General features: G+C 37.0%; 1 protein-coding gene and 5 non-coding genes across 6 annotated transcripts; 4 read left to right on the top strand and 2 right to left on the bottom strand.

Annotated features, from left to right (window-relative positions):
- Window positions 1-4,380: 4,380 nt before the first annotated feature.
- Window positions 4,381-4,573, top strand: LOC149879629 (U2 spliceosomal RNA). The gene has a single exon (XR_016446698.1). It is a non-coding gene; the product is annotated as a U2 spliceosomal RNA (small nuclear RNA).
- A 110-nt stretch (window positions 4,574-4,683) lies between these two features.
- LOC149879628 (U1 spliceosomal RNA) lies at window positions 4,684-4,847 on the top strand. The gene has a single exon (XR_016446558.1). It is a non-coding gene; the product is annotated as a U1 spliceosomal RNA (small nuclear RNA).
- Window positions 4,848-6,281: 1,434 nt separating this feature from the next.
- On the bottom strand, window positions 6,282-6,400 carry LOC149879627 (5S ribosomal RNA). The gene has a single exon (XR_016446548.1). It is a non-coding gene; the product is annotated as a 5S ribosomal RNA (ribosomal RNA).
- Window positions 6,401-6,508: 108 nt separating this feature from the next.
- Window positions 6,509-7,602, bottom strand: LOC149879626 (histone H2A, orphon). Its single transcript, XM_090070633.1, has 2 exons — window positions 7,473-7,602; window positions 6,509-6,906 (listed from the first exon to the last, which is right to left on the bottom strand). Exon 2 carries the CDS (start codon window positions 6,896-6,898, stop codon window positions 6,509-6,511), a length of 390 nt encoding a protein of 129 aa, XP_089926759.1. The 5' UTR covers window positions 6,899-6,906; window positions 7,473-7,602.
- Window positions 7,603-12,276: 4,674 nt separating this feature from the next.
- On the top strand, window positions 12,277-12,467 carry LOC149879625 (U2 spliceosomal RNA). The gene has a single exon (XR_016446699.1). It is a non-coding gene; the product is annotated as a U2 spliceosomal RNA (small nuclear RNA).
- A 110-nt stretch (window positions 12,468-12,577) lies between these two features.
- LOC149879624 (U1 spliceosomal RNA) lies at window positions 12,578-12,741 on the top strand. The gene has a single exon (XR_016446547.1). It is a non-coding gene; the product is annotated as a U1 spliceosomal RNA (small nuclear RNA).
- The last annotated feature ends 323 nt before the right edge of the window (window positions 12,742-13,064 follow it).

The following is a 13,064-nucleotide window of genomic DNA, read 5'->3' as shown; positions in this document are numbered from 1 at the left end:
GCAGTTACCGGTGAGGTTACTGTGACTTTCAAACTCAATTAGTGTAATTGTTACTACCTGACAAAGTCCTAAATGCCGCGCAACGTTTTAAAGAAATGTGTACCTATGAAAATAGCCGTTTGATGAAGGATTGAGCAGTACAGGTTATTTCTTGTCCACTTTTGCGGTGGCACTCTTTGCAGCGACTTTCTTCTTAGGTGCTGTTTCAGCTTTCTTTACCGCGGGTTTTTTAGCAACCGGTAGCTTGGCGCTCCTTTTTAACTGGAGCGCATGAAATAGCACCAGCGCGACTAATCTTAGTGAGAGCAGTTCTACTTTTGAAAGTGTATGAGCAACGCTGGCTTCTAAAAATCCATTAGTCGATTGTCGCTATACCTATGCTGCCACGCAAACTCAATAGTGGTGGGGATCACAAACACGCAAGATAGTACGACTGCAAGAATATTTAATGCGTTGGCAAAGTGTTCAAAGTATTCAAATGTTGTCAGCAAAATTGTTACATCAACGGGTAAAGAAAACTGACGTTCTGTAAAGCTATCAAAATGTATCAAGGTGTAGAAAAAGTCTAATTAAAACAGTTAATAGTACCGCTGTCATTTTGTAGATGATTTTTTATGGATTATGTTAGTTATGGAAAAATAATTGGTGCATGAAAGGGTCAATGGGATAGTTACGAAACTACAAATGTTGTTAATGTTTGTAAGAAAATAAGACCGAGGAAGTAGACACAGTGTAATATCGTCAGTACAAATCATAATCTGATCACAATCGGAAAAAAAAAGAAGAAGAAGAATACAGTTTTGTTTGTAAATTTTTTTTTAATGACTCATAAAAAGGCTTGGGTACTAGTGATAACCCACAAGCTCTAAAATATCTAAAAAGATGCACTGTCTTCCGACCAGAGTTTCGGCACGGAAAAAACACATACTACAATTTAGTCACTGTGTATTAAGGTATGCATCAAATACTTGCCAATCGCATTTCGTTCATTTCGGGGTTTCGGGAAGGGGAATGATAAAAAAAAAAAAGAAAGAATTCGCAACTGAGCGTCCGCGGTGCACCCATCTTACTAGGCTGCGCGAGTAAGCAGAAACCGTTACTATGCTCTTAGCTAAACCAATGATATTTATACTAACTAGATGTAAAACTTCAAAATAAATTTCGTAAGAAATTGTGAAGCAAGTTTTTTAAGTTTTTTAAAGCCGGTAGCCTCTTTATTTAAACTGACAATAATTCGTTTGTTTTAATCGATGTTTTTATGATTCTGGCTGGCAAAAAAAAACTTGCTTGGCAAAAAAATATGCTTCACTGCGAAAGCGCGAGTTAAATATCTAGTTAATATACACTTAACCGCAAAATTAACGCACCACATACATTTCGATTTATTTTAATTGTGGTCATATATTTTGACAAACGTGTTAAGAATAGAACACATGAACACAGTTATTTCGATGATAATAATAAAAGCGACTTTGAGGATGGTGAGAAAAGAAAAGAAAAGAAAGAAAAACAAACTAAAACTAGAAATATGGTAAGTAATAAAATTAAGGTAAGTAACAAAATAAACTAAGATGATTATTGTTGTTATGCACACTAATACAGCTTAAAATGTAACATTTTTGACTTATCAATATCTAGTGTTGCCACATCTTGATGTTGTTGCAGCCAGACAGCACCGTGGATTTCTTTTAATTAGAGGTGTAATCGTTTCTTGAAGGATATCTTCACATACGCGGATAAGACTTTGTCGCAACTCGTCTAGGTGGTGGATGTTGACTTCTAACACAGCGTGCCATTATGCCCCAAAGATGCTCTATTGGGTTCATATCTGGACTGCAAGCCGGCCACTCCAAAACTTGAATAGTAGCATTTTGTAAGTATTCAGTAACAACATGCGCCGTATGTGGTCTAGCATTATCTTACATAAGAAGGAATCCATCTCCCATGAACGATGCAAGAGGTACCAAAAAAGGTTTTAAAATGTCAGCTTATGTATCGTTGAGAAGTCAGAACAGACGTGTTGCTCAAATGACAGTTATCATTGAGCAACACATCTGTTCATACTAACTTTATACATACTTTTCTTTTAAAAGTGAGGTTTAGTTACAGCAAAACGTGCTGCTTATGAAAAGCTGCTACAATTTGGAAACTAAAACGGAATAAAGCCTACAAATGACGTCACAATAAACATTATTATCGACTTTGTATTTGATAAATCCGGGAAATACGTAATATTTTTCAAAATAAGTCGGAATTTATAAGTGGTGCGTTAATTTTGCGGTAAAGTGCATATCATTGAGTTTAACAACGGTGCAGTGGTTACGCGCAGTCCTACTGAAATTTTTGGTGTTGGCGTAGCGTCAAGAGCAGAAAAGGTGCTTTTAGCTTGTTTCGAAAAAAAAAAAGAAAATAAAAAAAAGGGAAACTAAACAAATTAAATCCTGTTTTATCTTCTCATACAGTAGCTGATGCCAAAACCAAGACAAGTGACAAGTTTAGAGGAGTTCACACAGTTTTTTTAACGATTTTTCAAGAATGCTTTAAGGTAATAAAAAGTACTGTGCTATTTTATTTTCAATCTTTTCACCTTATTTTGGTGTTTGTGTTTTAAAATTTTGAAGCAGTTTAACCCCTATTGTTGTGCCCACTTTACTTTTTCAAGTCTTCAAATACTTAAGAATAGTTTCTGATGAAAAAATCCTTTCAAAAATAAATTTTCATTTTTAGAAGCATCAACTTTATGAAGGAGTAGTCACAAAAGACTTTCATGAGTGCAGTTACAGAGTTTGTTCTGAGTTCCTGGATTATCCAGAATGCAAGTTGCAATACTCTTTAGAGCATCCCACTCAATGAATAAGAAGTGGGAAATTCTTCTTGATTTTATTGGTGAGTGAAACAGAAATAGGATCTTTCTAAGACTTTACCTATTTCTTTAGTTTGTTCATAGCTTTGTTTCATTTACAGTTATACTGACACAACCCCAATAAAGTAATGCTTAATTAGGTATGCTTTTCACTGGACAATCTATAGCTTCTTTGGAATGATCCCTTTAATTCGATTAAAGATATGCGATAAAATTTTAAAAAAATTACATACTCATTACATTTTGAACTGAACCTTTTGTTTGGCTTTCTCACATTATGTTTTATAGAGTTACTGCTAAAGTTAACTCAGCCTCAGGTAGCAAGTCTGATTATTGAAAATAAGTTATTGAAAGAGAATTTTGAGTGTTGTCCTGGGGCAAGGTTAAGGGTTAAGTTAGGTTAGCAGAGCATATAATATTGAAGCAGTTAAAGTTTCAAGAAAAAGGTAAGTCATGTTTCTTCGATAGTTTACCAGAACCATTTTTTAAAAGTGATAGTTTGAAAAAGTTGACCTTTAGCCAACAAGTAAACATCCTTTTAACTGACTTGGGAATTATATTTTTAAGTTTATTCTCCATCAATCCTGAGCTTCTAATTTGTACGCAAATACATTTGCAGGCTTAATTTAGGTTAGGTAATATGTTAAAAAATGTAATATTTAAAAAAAATACTTTGCTTATTGTTCCAGGTCTCATTAACTTTTACCACGCTCTGCGAGTTTGTGATTGGAAAAATGCAGATACAGTGTGCAAGGTATGTATGCTTTACCTTTGCTAACCTAATGCTGTGTCGGTTTAGTGTCATAAATTTTTTCATTTTCCATTTGTCATTTGATATTTTGTCAGTGGATGTTTTAGGTCACTTTTTAAAATTGTTTTACCTTTTTGTCAGTAAACATTTAAAGTGTTCATTTCTTGCAATAACTAAAGTATCTGAAAAATATTTCTTGCTACTCAGTTTAAATTCTTAACTTAATTTGCACCATCCCAATTTTTAAACTTTCAAGCTTGTTTTTTTAGACTTTGTGAGGAATTACTACTTGGGAAAGGATCGAGGCTAATGACAAGCAAGTCCTCCTAAACTCTGCTGTTTCTTGGCGACCCTGGTGATGAATTAAAGTACTGTCATTACAACAGTTGAAAAGAACATTTAAATACAGAGGTTCTCAAAATGCTTTTGACAGAGAAATCTGTCGGACGCTCATATACAGAGTTGATTTTCAGTTGTTCAACTTGGCCTTTGATCACATCTGCTGCCCAGCGTTAAATTTAAAAGCCTTTAAACGTTTTTTATGTTTTGGTTAATTGGGTTATTTTGAAAGAAGCTTGTATTTTTTGAAAGAAGCTGGGTTATTTTTGAAAAAAAGCCCAAATGTTTTAGAGTGAAATTGATGCAGTACAAGAAAGCCATGTTTTCATCGTTGAAACTTAAAGTTACCCATCGACTTGATCATTCAAATGTCCACAAGTTTTTTCGTTGAGAGGGAGGGAGCCGGGACAAAGTCGTTGCAAAAAGTATCGCTTCTCGGCCTAATTGGCTAAGATCAAGTGTAGTATCTGTTCTTATCAGTTTAATATCTGGTACGCCGGCATAGTCCGGCTCATATATTAATCTGATTTTTGGCATTTGGTCAAGGGATCGTAGGTTTACCTCGCCCTGACCGCGGGTTGCCTCGGCGTTGCACTACTGCTGAGCGCGGCCCATACTATAGAGAAGGAAAAAAAAAAGCAAACAAAACGGGACGATGCGGTGTGCAATCGAAAACCCACAATTGAGAAGATTGGGGCACGTCCGAGGCTGCCCACACAACGGGAAAAGCATACTTACCTGACGGGGAAGTAAACCTGATCAACATGGGGCTTCTTCCAGGGTGAGGCTCTTGCATTGCACTTCGCCTGGGCTGACCCCTGCGATTACCGCTAACGTCGGTAACTCGACCGTACAATTTCTGGTAGTGGGGGCCTGCGTTCGCGCTCGCCCCCTCCTCTAACGACTTAAAAAAAAAAACCTCTCCTCTCACCCCTAAGAGTCTACTGCATATTTTGAGAGGCGCATACAAAGTCTGCTATAAGTGCAAATAAATTTTATTTATTTCAAAAGTTGTTGTTTTTTTTTTTTTTGTTTTTTTTTTTTTTTGTACAAAATCAATAAAAATCTAAGAATCGCAAAGAGGCAACCAAATAAGCATAGGAGCGACGAGAATCGTTTCAACGTGACAACCAGCAAGCGTGATCGACCGGTTACAATCCCGGAAATCACTCGACGGCGGAACAAAATGTGACAGTCACAACAGTGAAAACGAGTCGCTGTAATAAAAAACAATGACGATAATAATAGTTAAAATAACAAACAGTAGCAATAAGAAAATCGATATCAATAGTGACAACGAAAATAATGACAACGATGAAGATAACAATAACGACAATAACAAAAATTAACGATAGCATCGATAAACTAACGATAATAGTAATACTGACAATAGCAACGACCACAAAAAAATAAGCATTAGCAATAACGATCTAACAGTAACAATAGTAACAACAACAGCAGCAGCAACAGTAACAACAATTGTCAACCATTTATGCATATCGCATATTGGATTCTGGTGCGGTGAAATGCATTCTTTTACTACCGTTCATTATTTTCATGAAAACAGCTCTGATTCCTACGTGTTGATCTTAGAAAGAAACGACAACGACCGAAACATTTTGGCAAGTTGACACGTCAATACGCAACGTTGCCAGAGATACGTAACGACGATTGACGAATCTTACAAATTTTTGCTCTTCAAAGCTAGTTTTGCAGTCTTTTCGTCATTTCGACAAAACTAGGGAACATTGACATCGTGCAACTTTAGACTTGCGAGGGTTTCTTTCATGGCCGCCGAGAGGACGGGGAAGATTCCCGGGTATCCCCGTGTATCTACAAACGATATTTTAAAAATCATTTTTTAAAAGATTTAAATAGTTTTGACTTTTAAAAGATTTCATTAACTTTCGTTTTTAATTTTTAATGACTAGAGCACACTTCTATTGGTCCTGGGTATGTAATTGATCACAACGAGGGCCCCTTAAGAAAACTTCCCCTGGGCCCTCGTTGACTATGGTGGCTATAGTCCCTTTAACCGTTGCCCTTGTTGTTCAGCATCAAAACTAGCTTTCTGGCTTTTGTGCGAGGAAAAAGAGCGCCATTTTCTTTCCCTCAGAGATGCGGAGACGGAAGAAGCGCCCTCACACACCTTTCGACCAGTCGCTCCCCTTTCAATCGACACCACCCAGGCAGGGCCGTGTTTATGCATATTCTTTTGCAGGGGATGAGTTCTGTGTATCTTAGAGTCAACTGAAAAAGCAGATTTTGTAAAGAAAAGGGAGTCCCCTTTGGCGACTTTTTTTTTTTTTTTTCGTAAACGGTTGCAAAAGCCTACGGCACCAGGAGTTCCCAGGCGGTCACCCATCCAAGTACTACCCTGGCCCGACGATGCTTAACTTCCGTGATCGGACGAGAACGGGTGTATTCACCGTGGTATGGTCGTAGGCAATAGTGTACGGCTTTAATTTAAAATTTAAAGTTTCTAACGCCTTAACAATAATTTTTAACGGATGTGTGGCTATGAAAATAGCCTTTTGTGTTGTTTATACCGCCGTTTACTGGGCTGCTGGCTTTGGAACCTTCTCGTTCTTTTTGGGAAGCAACACAGCTTGAATGTTTGGCAACACACCGCCGCTCGCAATTGTAACACCTGACAACAACTTGTTTAACTCTTCGTCGTTGCGAACAGCTAGCTGTAAGTGACGAGGAATGATCCTGGCTTTTTTGTTATCGCGTGCAGCATTACCAGCTAACTCTAAGATTTCGGCGGAGAGGTATTCCAAAACTGCAGCTAAGTAGACCGGTGCGCCTGAACCGATGCGATTGGCGTAATGCCCTTTGCGCAAAAATCGGTGAACGCGACCAACAGGAAACTGAAGACCCGCTCTAAAAGATCGAGTTTTTGCCTTGGCCTTAGCTTTTCCTCCTTTTCCACGTCCTGACATTTTATTTTCTAACACAAGCAGAGACAGACAGACGGACCAGAGATCTCGTGCGCCTTTTTTTTATTTTAAACAGCAAAAAGTTTGCTATTCTTATCAAAATAGAGTGGTCTCAAAGTCAACCTTTTTTTAACCAATAGTAAAAAAGAAATAAACGATGCTCAAACAACTTAATCTTTTAAGAACCAATAGAAGTGCATATGACGCAAGAGTTTTCAAGTTGGAGGCTACAACTTTATCTTAAATTAAATCCAGTTGCAATGCAATGAAAACAAACGAAAAGAATTTTTACTGTTAGGCCCGTCGAAATGTCAGACGCACAAAAAACCGGAGGAAAACAAGCGCCAAAGGTGGCGAAAAAAAGGCGAGAAGCGCGCCGGTAAGAAAGGTGGTAAAATCGCTGAACTGGTGACAAGAAGCGCAAGAGAAAGAGACGAGAGTCTTATGCCATTTACATTTACAACGTCCTGAAGCAAGTTCACCCTGATGTCGGTGTTTCTTCTAAAGCAATGAGCATCATGAATTCTTTCGTGAACGACATTTTCGAAAGAATTGCTTCTGAAGCTTCGCGGCTCGCCCTTCAAAATAAGAAATCTACGATCTCTTCGCGTGAAATTCAAACCGCCGTGCGCCTTTTACTTCCCGGTGAACTTGCTAAACACGCAGTGAGCGAAGGCACCAAGGCTGTTACCAAGTACACCAGCAGTAAGTAGATCAAAATCCGCTCAAACGGCTATTTTTATAGCCACGCATCTTTAAAAACATTAGACGCATTAACGAAATAGGTTCAAATGAAAATATCTGTTGCAATCGCTATATTTAATTGTGCAAACAATGCCAAGTGCAGAATAGCTAAACTAGCTGCTAAAATAAAACACTTAAACTGCTGCATCCGTCCTAGGCTATGAACAACTTAAAACCTTTTTTTTTCTTCTTCAAAATTGCTCTCAAACTCCCTTTTCTAGAATATACATCGACCTAAAAAGCACGGAGCAGTTACCGGTGAGGTTACTGTGACTTTCAAACTCAATTAGTGTAATTGTTACTACCTGACAAAGTCCTAAATGCCGCGCAACGTTTTAAAGAAATGTGTACCTATGAAAATAGCCGTTTGATGAAGGATTGAGCAGTACAGGTTATTTCTTGTCCACTTTTGCGGTGGCACTCTTTGCAGCGACTTTCTTCTTAGGTGCTGTTTCAGCTTTCTTTACCGCGGGTTTTTTAGCAACCGGTAGCTTGGCGCTCCTTTTTAACTGGAGCGCATGAAATAGCACCAGCGCGACTAATCTTAGTGAGAGCAGTTCTACTTTTGAAAGTGTATGAGCAACGCTGGCTTCTAAAAATCCATTAGTCGATTGTCGCTATACCTATGCTGCCACGCAAACTCAATAGTGGTGGGGATCACAAACACGCAAGATAGTACGACTGCAAGAATATTTAATGCGTTGGCAAAGTGTTCAAAGTATTCAAATGTTGTCAGCAAAATTGTTACATCAACGGGTAAAGAAAACTGACGTTCTGTAAAGCTATCAAAATGTATCAAGGTGTAGAAAAAGTCTAATTAAAACAGTTAATAGTACCGCTGTCATTTTGTAGATGATTTTTTATGGATTATGTTAGTTATGGAAAAATAATTGGTGCATGAAAGGGTCAATGGGATAGTTACGAAACTACAAATGTTGTTAATGTTTGTAAGAAAATAAGACCGAGGAAGTAGACACAGTGTAATATCGTCAGTACAAATCATAATCTGATCACAATCGGAAAAAAAAAGAAGAAGAAGAATACAGTTTTGTTTGTAAATTTTTTTTTAATGACTCATAAAAAGGCTTGGGTACTAGTGATAACCCACAAGCTCTAAAATATCTAAAAAGATGCACTGTCTTCCGACCAGAGTTTCGGCACGGAAAAAACACATACTACAATTTAGTCACTGTGTATTAAGGTATGCATCAAATACTTGCCAATCGCATTTCGTTCATTTCGGGGTTTCGGGAAGGGGAATGATAAAAAAAAAAAAGAAAGAATTCGCAACTGAGCGTCCGCGGTGCACCCATCTTACTAGGCTGCGCGAGTAAGCAGAAACCGTTACTATGCTCTTAGCTAAACCAATGATATTTATACTAACTAGATGTAAAACTTCAAATAAATTTCGTAAGAAATTGTGAAGCAAGTTTTTTAAGTTTTTAAAGCCGGTAGCCTCTTTATTTAAACTGACAATAATTCGTTTGTTTTAATCGATGTTTTTATGATTCTGGCTGGCAAAAAAAAAACTTGCTTGGCAAAAAAATATGCTTCACTGCGAAAGCGCGAGTTAAATATCTAGTTAATATACACTTAACCGCAAAATTAACGCACCACATACATTTCGATTTATTTTAATTGTGGTCATATATTTTGACAAACGTGTTAAGAATAGAACACATGAACACAGTTATTTCGATGATAATAATAAAAGCGACTTTGAGGATGGTGAGAAAAGAAAAGAAAAGAAAGAAAAAACAAACTAAAACTAGAAATATGGTAAGTAATAAAATTAAGGTAAGTAACAAAATAAACTAAGATGATTATTGTTGTTATGCACACTAATACAGCTTAAAATGTAACATTTTTGACTTATCAATATCTAGTGTTGCCACATCTTGATGTTGTTGCAGCCAGACAGCACCGTGGATTTCTTTTAATTAGAGGTGTAATCGTTTCTTGAAGGATATCTTCACATACGCGGATAAGACTTTGTCGCAACTCGTCTAGGTGGTGGATGTTGACTTCTAACACAGCGTGCCATTATGCCCCAAAGATGCTCTATTGGGTTCATATCTGGACTGCAAGCCGGCCACTCCAAAACTTGAATAGTAGCATTTTGTAAGTATTCAGTAACAACATGCGCCGTATGTGGTCTAGCATTATCTTACATAAGAAGGAATCCATCTCCCATGAACGATGCAAGAGGTACCAAAAAAGGTTTTAAAATGTCAGCTTATGTATCGTTGAGAAGTCAGAACAGACGTGTTGCTCAAATGACAGTTATCATTGAGCAACACATCTGTTCATACTAACTTTATACATACTTTTCTTTTAAAAGTGAGGTTTAGTTACAGCAAAACGTGCTGCTTATGAAAAGCTGCTACAATTTGGAAACTAAAACGGAATAAAGCCTACAAATGACGTCACAATAAACATTATTATCGACTTTGTATTTGATAAATCCGGGAAATACGTAATATTTTTCAAAATAAGTCGGAATTTATAAGTGGTGCGTTAATTTTGCGGTAAAGTGCATATCATTGAGTTTAACAACGGTGCAGTGGTTACGCGCAGTCCTACTGAAATTTTTGGTGTTGGCGTAGCGTCAAGAGCAGAAAAGGTGCTTTTAGCTTGTTTCGAAAAAAAAAAGAAAATAAAAAAAAGGGAAACTAAACAAATTAAATCCTGTTTTATCTTCTCATACAGTAGCTGATGCCAAAACCAAGACAAGTGACAAGTTTAGAGGAGTTCACACAGTTTTTTTAACGATTTTTCAAGAATGCTTTAAGGTAATAAAAAGTACTGTGCTATTTTATTTTCAATCTTTTCACCTTATTTTGGTGTTTGTGTTTTAAAATTTGAAGCAGTTTAACCCCTATTGTTGTGCCCACTTTACTTTTTCAAGTCTTCAAATACTTAAGAATAGTTTCTGATGAAAAAATCCTTTCAAAAATAAATTTTCATTTTTAGAAGCATCAACTTTATGAAGGAGTAGTCACAAAAGACTTTCATGAGTGCAGTTACAGAGTTTGTTCTGAGTTCCTGGATTATCCAGAATGCAAGTTGCAATACTCTTTAGAGCATCCCACTCAATGAATAAGAAGTGGGAAATTCTTCTTGATTTTATTGGTGAGTGAAACAGAAATAGGATCTTTCTAAGACTTTTACCTATTTCTTTAGTTTGTTCATAGCTTTGTTTCATTTACAGTTATACTGACACAACCCCAATAAAGTAATGCTTAATTAGGTATGCTTTTCACTGGACAATCTATAGCTTCTTTGGAATGATCCCTTTAATTCGATTAAAGATATGCGATAAAATTTTAAAAAAATTACATACTCATTACATTTTGAACTGAACCTTTTGTTTGGCTTTCTCACATTATGTTTTATAGAGTTACTGCTAAAGTTAACTCAGCCTCAGGTAGCAAGTCTGATTATTGAAAATAAGTTATTGAAAGAGAATTTTGAGTGTTGTCCTGGGGCAAGGTTAAGGGTTAAGTTAGGTTAGCAGAGCATATAATATTGAAGCAGTTAAAGTTTCAAGAAAAAGGTAAGTCATGTTTCTTCGATAGTTTACCAGAACCATTTTTTAAAAGTGATAGTTTGAAAAAGTTGACCTTTAGCCAACAAGTAAACATCCTTTTAACTGACTTGGGAATTATATTTTTAAGTTTATTCTCCATCAATCCTGAGCTTCTAATTTGTACGCAAATACATTTGCAGGCTTAATTTAGGTTAGGTAATATGTTAAAAAATGTAATATTTAAAAAAAATACTTTGCTTATTGTTCCAGGTCTCATTAACTTTTACCACGCTCTGCGAGTTTGTGATTGGAAAAATGCAGATACAGTGTGCAAGGTATGTATGCTTATGCTTTACCTTTGCTAACCTAATGCTGTGTCGGTTTAGTGTCATAAATTTTTTCATTTTCCATTTGTCATTTGATATTTTGTCAGTGGATGTTTTAGGTCACTTTTTAAAATTGTTTTACCTTTTTGTCAGTAAAACATTTAAAGTGTTCATTTCTTGCAATAACTAAAGTATCTGAAAAATATTTTCTTGCTACTCAGTTTAAATTCTTAACTTAATTTGCACCATCCCAATTTTTAAACTTTCAAGCTTGTTTTTTTAGACTTTGTGAGGAATTACTACTTGGGAAAGGATCGAGGCTAATGACAAGCAAGTCCTCCTAAACTCTGCTGTTTCTTGGCGACCCTGGTGATGAATTAAAGTACTGTCATTACAACAGTTGAAAAGAACATTTAAATACAGAGGTTCTCAAAATGCTTTTTGACAGAGAAATCTGTCGGACGCTCATATACAGAGTTGATTTTCAGTTGTTCAACTTGGCCTTTGATCACATCTGCTGCCCAGCGTTAAATTTAAAAGCCTTTAAACGTTTTTTATGTTTTGGTTAATTGGGTTATTTTTGAAAGAAGCTTGTTATTTTTGAAAGAAGCTGGGTTATTTTTGAAAAAAAAGCCCAAATGTTTTAGAGTGAAATTGATGCAGTACAAGAAAGCCATGTTTTCATCGTTGAAACTTAAAGTTACCCATCGACTTGATCATTCAAATGTCCACAAGTTTTTTCGTTGAGAGGAGGGAGCCGGGACAAAGTCGTTGCAAAAAGTATCGCTTCTCGGCCTAATGCTAAGATCAAGTGTAGTATCTGTTCTTATCAGTTTAATATCTGGTACGCCGGCATAGTCCGGCTCATATATTAATCTGATTTTTGGCATTTGGTCAAGGGATCGTAGGTTTACCTCGCCCTGACCGCGGGTTGCCTCGGCGTTGCACTACTGCTGAGCGCGGCCCATACTATAGAGAAGGAAAAAAAAAAAGCAAACAAACGGGACGATGCGGTGTGCAATCGAAAACCCACAATTGAGAAGATTGGGGCACGTCCGAGGCTGCCCACACAACGGGAAAAGCATACTTACCTGACGGGGAAGTAAACCTGATCAACATGGGGCTTCTTCCAGGGTGAGGCTCTTGCATTGCACTTCGCCTGGGCTGACCCCTGCGATTACCGCTAACGTCGGTAACTCGACCGTACAATTTCTGGTAGTGGGGGCCTGCGTTCGCGCTCGCCCCCTCCTCTAACGACTTAAAAAAAAAACCTCTCCTCTCACCCCTAAGAGTCTACTGCATATTTTGAGAGGCGCATACAAAGTCTGCTATAAGTGCAAATAAATTTTATTTATTTCAAAAGTTGTTGTTTTTTTTTTTTTGTTTTTTTTTTTTTTTTGTACAAAATCAATAAAAATCTAAGAATCGCAAAGAGGCAACCAAATAAGCATAGGAGCGACGAGAATCGTTTCAACGTGACAACCAGCAAGCGTGATCGACCGGTTACAATCCCGGAAATCACTCGACGGCGGAACAAAATGTGACAGTCACAACAGTGAAAACGAGTCGC

Source organism: Hydra viridissima, unplaced genomic scaffold (genome assembly GCF_058129835.1).
Source record: "Hydra viridissima isolate aposymbiotic clone 2 unplaced genomic scaffold, HvirCarnegie_v1 scaffold_13, whole genome shotgun sequence".
NCBI lineage: Eukaryota > Metazoa > Cnidaria > Hydrozoa > Anthoathecata > Hydridae > Hydra > Hydra viridissima.
This window is presented reverse-complemented; position numbering and strand designations above follow the sequence as displayed.